Source organism: Phoenix dactylifera, unplaced genomic scaffold (genome assembly GCF_009389715.1).
Source record: "Phoenix dactylifera cultivar Barhee BC4 unplaced genomic scaffold, palm_55x_up_171113_PBpolish2nd_filt_p 000046F, whole genome shotgun sequence".
Classification (NCBI taxonomy): domain Eukaryota; kingdom Viridiplantae; phylum Streptophyta; class Magnoliopsida; order Arecales; family Arecaceae; genus Phoenix; species Phoenix dactylifera.
In genome coordinates, this window is record NW_024067669.1 from 2,090,512 (window position 1) to 2,100,807 (window position 10,296).

A 10,296-nucleotide genomic window follows, 5' to 3' on the forward strand; every position below is an offset into this window, starting at 1 on the left:
ATCTCGAGGATCCCCAAGATGCCCCTCTCTCCCATTTTAATAATTGTGTGCTGTGTCTCATCTATTCTTCTTCACTCTCAAGCAAGCAAGCACGCAAGCAAGCAGGGCGCGTCACGGAGCCCCGCATGGGTCAAGTCCGCGTGGGGTCCGATCAGGTCTGGCTTAAATTAATTTCAGACCTGAAATCCGTGAGCGTGCTTGATTCGTTTCTCATTTGAGAAAAAAATAAATCAAGTATCAAAATTAGAGTCTTTTGTAAGCAAATATTTTCTCGATCTATTGAAACTTTGAATTATCGATTCGTTAGAGCTTTTGTTATTTTCTGGATCTCGAGGTTTTAGCAAGTAGTGTGCTTCAGAAGCAATTGGACGGGAGGTTTTTATTGGTAGGAAGGGGGAGAAGTTGGAGCTGGCAGGAGCTACGTATATGATTCTCGATGTTAATTAAATCAAGAAGGATTTGAATTTTAATTTTTGAGTTTTGTTCCAATAATGAAATTTCTACATTTAATTTTGGCTTGGAATTTATCCAAAAGTAGAAAACTGTTTGTGCCGTCAGGATGCTATCAAAGTGACTTAAATGCTACGTTATTTATATATCACGAACAAAAATGATAACTAGAGTAGCTAGATGGTAACATTCGCTTCAATCAATCTTTTTAATGAGTAAGATTTACTATATTGTACCATACCAGTATGGTATCAATATCGAACCGGTATATTGTACAATACTATATCGATACTCGATATGCCTAGCTACACTATACTAAATCGCATGCTGATATTATAATAGAATAGTACTAGTATAGGATCTAGTATTGAGATGACGAATCTTGCTTATGAAAATTGATATATCTTTAAAACGGCTACAACCGATGTGGCAGACCGACCAATGAGAGCTCGCTATGAAGCCTTTAAATAATAGATAAAAATCCACCATGTAGCCGACCCAGAGACGTGCAGAGAATCCTCAAATTTTAAGCTTTTTTTTTTTGCTAAAACGGGCAATTCATACGACTCAGGTACGAATACACCCAGCAGAATTAAATTTCAAGCTCTTCCCCCAATCAGAGACAACTTAGCCATGATCATAACCGCGTGACAAACGAATAAGATGCGCGAGCAAAACGCCCAGACGCAATACTCATGACGCATGATCTATTACAAAAAAATGGCCGATTTGTGCTCCCAATTTTCTCGATGACAACCGCCAACCCTCAATTATATAAACCACTCTCAGAGGATTCTCTAAGTTTTATTGAGTCCTTGGAGCGCTCTTACATCCATTCCCTTACACTGCCACTCTTAAAACACTTCTACGATTTTGTGAAAATTGAGCCTAATTTAAGCATCGGAGGATTCCTCATCGGATACTCTTCGGTAAGAGGACTTTCTTTGTCTGTAATATTTTAGGTTGGAGCTATCATTCGAGTGCCCTCGCTTCCTCAAAGACATGCAACGATTGTTACGCTAACCCCTTCGTTTTAGATAACAAATCCACCAACCTCTCCAGCCACCTTGTTAGCTCAGCGCCTAGGTCGAATTATGTCTCAACATTCTAAAGTTTAATTAAAGTCATCTACTCTGATTAACATATTCAAAGTGAAATCAAAGAAAGAAGATATAGAAAAACTTATTTCGAGCCCTTTTCACAATGCTATTTTTTTTTAGTAGTTTAATTTCTTTTTTCCTAAAAAATGAAAAACACCGGGACTTCTCTCATTACTCATCATTGATAGCATGTAAATCATGGGGTCAATTAATTATGATACTTGATTCAGCTTAGAATTACTCTAATGGATAGAGAGGTAATAAGCAATGTTACTAGCAATTGTTGATGGCGAATTAAAAGCTTCTCATCATTAAATAAAAAGGACATATTCCAAAACTAGGGTATTCCCTTATTCCTTTTCGAGATTGGAGTAGGTAATGGTTTCAAATGTTAATGATGCACACCAACCCCCATCATAAGACTCTCAGGCGACCTTCAGACCCACAACTAGCGAGAGAATATTAAATAACACTTAACTTGCAAGCCTCCAAAATACTCAACATTTTTTAAATTAGGTCAAAGTGCAATGAAAAATGAATTTTAGCATATATCAGCCCAAAAGATGCCTTCATCCTGATTGGTACAAATTGAATTTCAAACTCATTTAAACACTTTCATCAATCTGACATCGAACAATCTTTGCAGCACCACTTAAATCACCTCAATCAAAGCTTGGATGAGGAAGTTGTAGTCGAACTACTGAAGCAGTGTTAGTGCAATCCAAGACCAAAAATCTACCAGCAAGGTTTATGGCATCATTTATTGAATGACAATACTCATAGATCTATTTTGGATGGCAGAAACCATACCATCTGATCCAAAGTGAGTTTCGAACATTGATCATCTCAATTTGAGTTCAAGTCAAACTAGATGGTATATGACGGCAGTTAGTGTATTAGGTTTGAATTAGACTGACATGGGAATTCCATTGTAGTTTAAAATGAGAAGACTGATGGTGGACTAAGGTTTTGACCTGGGAAACCTAACATCCAGTCCTCTCTTGGACTATTCCAACGTTGGATCGTCCCAGGGTTCCCATGCGTGAGCTGGATAAAAGATCGTATGAACAGTCAAGGGATTAGCTTTGATTATTGAAGTTATTTTCTGTATTTTGGCTTCATTTTCCTTTCTCAAACCTTTCATTGAACTCCGCTCTACATCCCAGCTTTCTTTCTGATCACCAATGTTTTCCCTGCCTGTACGCTTACCATGGCATGTCTTATGGAATATACCGCATCATACCAGATCGGTACTGGCACATAGTACAAAGAGCATACCAATATATGGTGTAGAGGACGTTATGATATTCGGTACGCCGAGCAAATTTCATACCGGAGATACCAATATAATAATAGGATGGCACCATCACAAAGCCCGATATCGAGATAACGTATCTTGATGTATGCATTATCATCTAATAGGAATATGATTCTGTAATTTAAAATAACAAATATAAAAGAAATCGAAGATTCTGTTCTTTAAGTAGGCCACCTTTAGAGGAGCTAAGCAACAGATAATTGTTCTCGGAGGCCACTCCAAGAATTAAGTTCTGTGGGTCTATCTATTGTTGGGTGCAGCTTGCACGAAATCAAGGAATATTTCCGTTTGCTGATGTAGAGCCTTTCTTTTACTTTTTCTTTTTAAATTATTTTTGCTTGCTAGAGACAATTCTCTTTGCAGAGCAACGTGAATGGTGAGGTCCAGAGCTGAAGTGTCTCGGTTCTACTTTTAATCTCATTGACAACTCATTTACATTTACCATGGTGCAAGTCCTCAAAAACGCTGCAACAGAAAAAAGTAGGCATCAATTACGTTACCTTTTTCCCTTGAAAATTTCATTGGCACTCTAGGATTGATCTGAAATCATTAAACGCGTTTCAATCTCTATATTAGAGAGACTTTTCTGTTGAACCGGAGTTATGCCTGCATTGCTTGTAACATCGTAATCCAACTCCAAAACCTTAGACGTCCAAACCTTGTCAGCCACTCAACGTTGTAGATTTTATAGTACTACTGAATCAAATTCTCGAAGTGCCTATTTGTTCCGTCTCTACATCTCTTTCTTTCAGCTGTTTTTATTGTCATTGTTCACATCTCATCTAACGAAATCACTCTAGTCCACAATGAAGCGATCTCATGGGGAAAATATCTTTCTGCAGTAGCGTTTTGCCTCCATGCTCCTTTCCATATGTTTGTATAAATGACTCCACTTGCATCGAACATTGCTTCGATCCCGGTTCAGCAAAGTCCTCGCGTACTGCTAAAGTAATATGTGAGGGAAAATTGGAAATTAAGAGAATAAAAATATAGAAAATAAAAAACTAATGATCTCAAATAAAAGTATCGATTCTTTCAAATTCCCATGTTCCAATTCTCAGCTCACATTCTCTGTTTTTCTTTCATTTTTCCTAGTGATGAAACTCTGTTTCTCTCTATCAGGATGGTTGCTTTCTTTCCTTCTTTTTGTGTGTTAATTGTTGCTGCTAAAGCTTGGTTTGATGAAAGAGAGAGCGCTCATCGATCTACTATGGTGAAAGATGAAGTGCTAATTTATAAATAAAAAGAAGTGCAAAAGAGATTGCCAGCTGATCGGGTAGTCATCTATGTGGCCAGTCATGCTAGAAGCACTTTGTGGGCCGGAAAAACGGAGTTGTCTGGGGCACTTCATAATTTTTTATTTTCTAATTACTGCAAGCTATATATGCATCAGAAACTGAATCCTTACCGTTGGTGTCTTGCGGCCAGAGAGAGAGAGAGAGAGGAGGTGGCCGCGAGAAAAACCTAGGCCCAGGGCGAGCGGCTGAGGGGAGAGGTGGACCAGAATTCTGGTCCTTAGTTGACCCGGTCATCATCCTCTTTACGGCCGAAGTGCAGTTCCGTCAAGCAGGACAGGCCATCAGTTCGCCATCAAACACCGCAGAGGCCGCGTTTCTGGGACTCAAAATCACCTATTCTTCTCTCTCTCCCCCTTCTCCCGTTCCCGAGTTCCCTCCCGGGATCGGAAAGGCACCGAGAGAGAACCCCATTGCATAGCCCATCCCTCTAAAAATTCAATTCAAACCCAAAAGAGTAAGGGAAAAAAATATAGAGAAAACTAGGCCATGATTCGCTATAAAATGGAGTTATTCCTCCCGGTCATCTTCCTCCTCGCCTTCGTCTTGTCGGTGAGCGGAGGCCCGTCGGCGCAGTTCACGCCGACCGACAACATCCTCATCGACTGCGGCGCCACCTCCCCTGTCACCATGCCCGATGGCCGCACCTTCAAGACCGACCCCCAGGCCAATTCCTACCTCTCGGCGAAAGACGAGATCCGAGTGTCGGTCGCCGACGCCACCACCGACGTCCCCTCGCCGCTCTACCTCTCCGCCCGGATCTTCCACCAGGAAGCCATTTACAACTTCCGCCTCAACCGCCCCGGCTGGCATTGGATCCGCCTCCATTTCTACCCCGTGAACAACACCGACTTCGACCTCACCAAGGCCTCCTTCGGCGTCCAGACCGACGTCAACGTTCTCCTCCACAACTTCTGCGTCGACAACCCGAACCAGTGGGTCCTCAAGGAGTTCCTCATCAACGCCACCGAGGATGATCACGTCAAGCTCAAATTCCAGCCGCTCACCGACAAGGTCGCCTTCATCAACGGAATCGAGGTCGTCTCCGCCCCCGACATTCTCATCTCCGACACTGGCTCCACGCTCGTCCCCGTCGGCCAGACCGACGGCCTCTCGAGGCATGCCTATCAGACCGTCTACCGGCTCAACGTGGGCGGGCCCGAGCTCGCCTCCGCCAATGACACCCTCGGCCGCCGATGGGAGCGGGATGCCCCGTATCTGACGTCAAATGCCACCGCCGCCAATGCGTCGGTGTCCCCCAGCGTCGTTAAGTTTCCTGACGGAACCTCGCCGTTGATCGCCCCCAGCTTGATCTACGCCACCGCTGCGAAGATGGCAGACGCAAAAACCGGGAGCCAGAACTTCAACGTCTCATGGCGTCTCGACGTGGACTTGGATTTCAGCTACCTCGTCCGGCTGCACTTCTGCGACATCATCAGCAAATCGCTCAACGACCTCTACTTCAACGTCTACATTAATGGGAAGATGGCAATTTCCGGGCTTGACTTGTCTACCCTCACTGGAGACCTCGCAGCGGCTTACTACAAAGACTTCTCCATCAACTCCGGCGATGACCAGATCACCTTGCAGATTGGCCCGTTGAACCAGGACACCGGCAGTATCGATGCATTGCTGAATGGCGTGGAGGTTCTGAAGATGAACAATTCGGTCGGGAGCTTGGATGGTGCGTTCGGAGTAGACGGCAAGAAGGCCGACGACAGCAGCTCAAGCCGCAAGGTGGTCGCCGCTGTTGGATTCGCCATGATGTTCGGGGCCTTCGCCGGGCTCGGCGCCATGGTTGTTAAGTGGTACAAGAGGCCGCAGGACTGGGAGAGGAGAAATAGCTTCTCTTCATGGCTCCTTCCCATCCACACCGGCAATTCTAGCTTCATGACCAGCAAGGGATCCGGCTTCGGCTCCCACAAGAGCGGCTTCACCTTCTCCTCGACCATGGGGCTCGGCCGGTACATGTCTTTTGCCGAGCTGCAGGCCGCGACGAAGAACTTCGATCCGAACACCATCATCGGAGTCGGAGGGTTCGGGAATGTGTACCTCGGCGAGCTCGATGACGGGACGAAGGTGGCCGTCAAGCGCGCGAATGCGGAGTCTGAGCAGGGGATCACCGAATTCCAGACTGAGATCCAGATGCTGTCGAAGCTGCGTCATCGCCACCTCGTCTCGCTGATCGGATACTGCGACGAGAACTCGGAAATGATCCTGGTGTACGAGTACATAAAGCACGGGCCTCTCAGAGATCACATCTACGGGAAGGACCTGCCGCCGCTGTCATGGAGGCAGCGGCTCGAGATTTGCATCGGGGCGGCGCGCGGGCTGCACTACCTCCACACCGGCACGGCGCAGGGCATCATCCACCGTGACGTCAAGACCACCAACATTCTCCTCGACGAGAACTTCATCGCCAAGGTCTCCGATTTCGGGCTCTCGAAGGATGCGCCGGGGATGAACCAGACGCATGTCAGCACGGCTGTGAAGGGGAGCTTCGGGTACCTCGACCCGGAGTACTTCCGGTGCCAGCAGCTCACTGAGAAGTCCGATGTGTACTCGTTCGGCGTCGTGCTGCTCGAGGTCCTCTGCGCGAGGCCGGCGATCAACCCGGCGCTCCCGAGGGAGCAGGTGAACCTCGCTGAGTGGGCAATGCAGTGGAAGAGGAAGGGGCTGATCGAAAAGATCATCGACCCGTACCTCGCTGGAACGATCAACAATGACTCGCTGAACAAGTTCGTCGAGGCCGCCGAGAAATGCTTGGCCGAGCACGGCGTCGACCGGCCATCGATGGGCGATGTGCTGTGGAACCTCGAGTACGCGCTCCAGCTGCAAGATGCCAACCCCCCGACGCCGCCGGCTCCTAAGAAAGGCGACGGCAGCGTGTCTGCCAGATCTTCTTCTTCATCGGAGGGTGATTCCCCTCGGGCGGTGGCTGAGGAGGCGGCTGAGATCCGTGCCATTAGCCGTGATGCAGTGGAGAATTCTAGCACGGCGGTGGCCAATGAGTTGTTCGCCCAGCTTGCGGGGATGCAAGGAAGGTGAGGAAGTCTGCTAGCATGAATAACTTCAGTATCTTCTTTAACTGAAAGTAATATAAGGATTACGAGAGGGGTTGTTGGGGTTACCATTGGATGGATAGGCTCGATTCTCTCTTGTTTTTGCCTAGCTCTCTTCGTGTTCATGTGAGAGTTATGTTGGTATGATAAGATGAATTGGTTTAGTCCGTCTGGTGTCACGATATTTAACATTATATAAAATTATTGTATGTAATAGCGAGAGTCTCTTGAGATTGAGAAAAATATTGGATGTCTTCGCCTCGGATTAGACCATCGGTATTAACCGAAGTGAACAACTTCAATAAAAATTGAGATATCATTTTGCTCGTACTAATAAAGACTAGTAGTTATAGATATCGTAGTCAACACATAATCGGCATAATTGCCGCCACGTGCTGCTTACGCAGGATAGTTGCTACATTGTTAACGTACGACCGACTATTACCATATAGTTAAGGCACGTCGCGCCAAATCAGATAACGGATCAGTATACTACTCTATATAAAGAGGAGGTCCGGAGATCTTCATGTAAGCTCATTTAGAGACTTCTCTCTATAAATTTTCTTCCTTCCACACTGTTGTTCTATAATTCTAATTTAGACATCGGAGGGTCTCCCGCCGGAAACTTTACGACAAGTGAACTTTTTATAGGTTGGTTTTGAAAGCAACCAGATCTTTCTCATCTCAGTCTTATCCAACCTCATTTAGTTCGATTCTTACAAACCTCAGAGCAAGCCGAACATCACTATGATCTCGGTTCAAAATTTAGCGGTAACATATATCAATTTTTTCACCAAACACATCCATGCACTGTTTGGTTTTCCTCTCTCACGTATAAAGTGGCTGCCCTTCAGCTAAAGTGCTTATTGAACACGACGGAGGAAACTACCAATATCTCTGGTGGAAGGGCTGGGGCTGTCGCCATTCAGATACTGGTCAGAATGAAGATGGATGTTAGATTTGCATGCAGAGCCCACCAAAACGCCAGAAAAAACTAGATTCTCCTTGTTGGTTGATTGTTGAACATACGTAGACGTGTGCATGAGCACGGCAAGCATGCAAGATCGGGCCCTACGTACCTTGACTCGTGTCCCTGTAAAATCTACAGGCTACAACCCACTTGATATAGGCCTGGGAGGCCTATACCAGCTGTCGGTGGTAAAGCTCTTTTTTTCTCACGTGCCATGTCGTTGGCGTTTTATTCAAAAACTAATAATTTAAATAGTTATGCAGGTCTGCACAATATATATATATCCCACGGAGTCAGCCTGCAGTTTATAATGAAAAAGATTATGCTACTGTTTTACATCCGTTGCCTCTTGGAACCGATCTCTACCAGCAAAGCAAACTGACTAATAAAGGCTAGCCATCAAGCTGCAAACCATTTAAAGCTTATTATATGACTAACCCAAAAGATGCACAAAGAATTCTCTATATTTCAAATTCTCTTCATAGCTCCAAACAACTCGGTCGTGATTGTTAACCGTTTCCTAACAAATGCGATCCACACAACCCAAAAATTCGAGCATAATTTACAGGCAAGATACATTGTTTATTATCTTGTTAACTAGTGTATGGCTCCAAATTATTAGGCGGTAGACTCCGACCTCGTCTATATATTGCATTTCCGACGATTTTTCAGATAAGTTCTCTTTTAGTCTCCTCTTATTTTTTGAGAGATGTGTTTAACTTAGGCATCGAAAGATCTCTCACTGAACACGCTATGGTAGGTAGACTTTTTTGTTTTTGCTGCTTCAGATTTGAGCTAGTGTCGAAGCACTGATTAAGGCCATTTATTCACCGTCTAATAGCAACTCACATATGCTCGGTATCGAGATCATTACCGATCAAGCGCAGTAGCCACCGAACCATCGTCATGGAGGTGTGCAGTGATCCTGGTAACTCGACATCCGGTCGAGCCGGTTTGAGCGGCAACAACACCCCAAAATAATTAACCAAGTGTGATAAATGTAGTTGATAATATTACATTGACCAATATTTAGTTAATAACTTTGTTCATAATTTGGTCGCTTGTCACCAATACAAGCCACTGTATTTGAATGGTTGATTGCTGAAACTAACTATTTAGGAGTTGTTAATATAATAAGGAGTTATTAATGCAAGTAATCATCCCCATCCATAAAAAATCAAGTCACCAAAACAAAAAATCGCTTAAAAGTGCAAGTGGTTGTTATCGAAAATAATTACCAATCTATAATAAATAGAGGAAGAAGATTCCATTCAAGATCTCTCGCACTTTATATATATGAATTTTTGGCTACCCCAATGTAAACCAAGCTTGTACACCTCTTCTTTGTACCACTACAAGCACCAAGTGAATTCTGCACCCACCGTACTTTAGTATTTTTCAATGCAAACCTTTATTCCATCTTGCAAAAGATAGGCTAAAGCATCGAGATGATTCTACGTCATCGGTTCTTATTGGCATATTCAGTCTCTTCATCCTATCCTGTCAAAAATTTCAAATATACTTTTAAAAAATTTCTCAAAAAAATTCAACCAGATGAAAAAAAAAAATCTTTGGTTACAAAAGAGAGTCCGACCATAATAAGAATACTTGTCATTTAAATAGTAGACACTAATGTTTAACATGTGTATTGCAGGTGAAAGATGGGGAAAAAAATCAAATTTCATTGGAAAAAATAATTTTTAATCAATCTAAAATAACAGTCATAAATATGTAGCGACTGTTTCATTTTTTTGTCTCTTTAAATAGGAGAAACCTGATGGGTTTTACGGCTTGGCTAGATAAAAATGGAACATAGAGAAATATAGAATTGGATGCTCAAACAAAAATATCTATCAAAATCAAAACTATATGCTTTTATGAGGACCATAGATTTGGAAGCTCATACAAAAATATCTATCAAAATCACATGTGTTTGTGTGTGTCAGAGAGGGAGAGGGAGAGACTTGAGGCATGACTGAACTCGACGTTATCACTGTAGTAAAAATGGGCTGAATAGCAGCATGTCATGACATTTGGGCTATGGCGAGGGACGAGGGCTTTCTAGGCCAAGCATGTCTTTCGAGAAGCCAATAGGGCTACA

General features: G+C 43.9%; 1 protein-coding gene across 1 annotated transcript; it reads left to right on the forward strand.

Annotated features, from left to right (window-relative positions):
* Positions 1–4,461: 4,461 nt before the first annotated feature.
* LOC103711963 (probable receptor-like protein kinase At2g21480) lies at positions 4,462–7,559 on the forward strand. Its single transcript, XM_008798298.4, has one exon. The coding sequence runs from the start codon at positions 4,653–4,655 to the stop codon at positions 7,209–7,211; it is 2,559 nt and encodes an 852-aa protein (XP_008796520.1). The 5' UTR covers positions 4,462–4,652; the 3' UTR covers positions 7,212–7,559.
* Positions 7,560–10,296: the final 2,737 nt, after the last annotated feature.

Excerpts from the sequence above, each read along its gene's own strand:
- LOC103711963 (XM_008798298.4), top strand. The coding sequence starts at position 4,653 with ATGATTCGCTATAAAATGGAGTTATTCCTCCCGGTCATCTTCCTCCTC.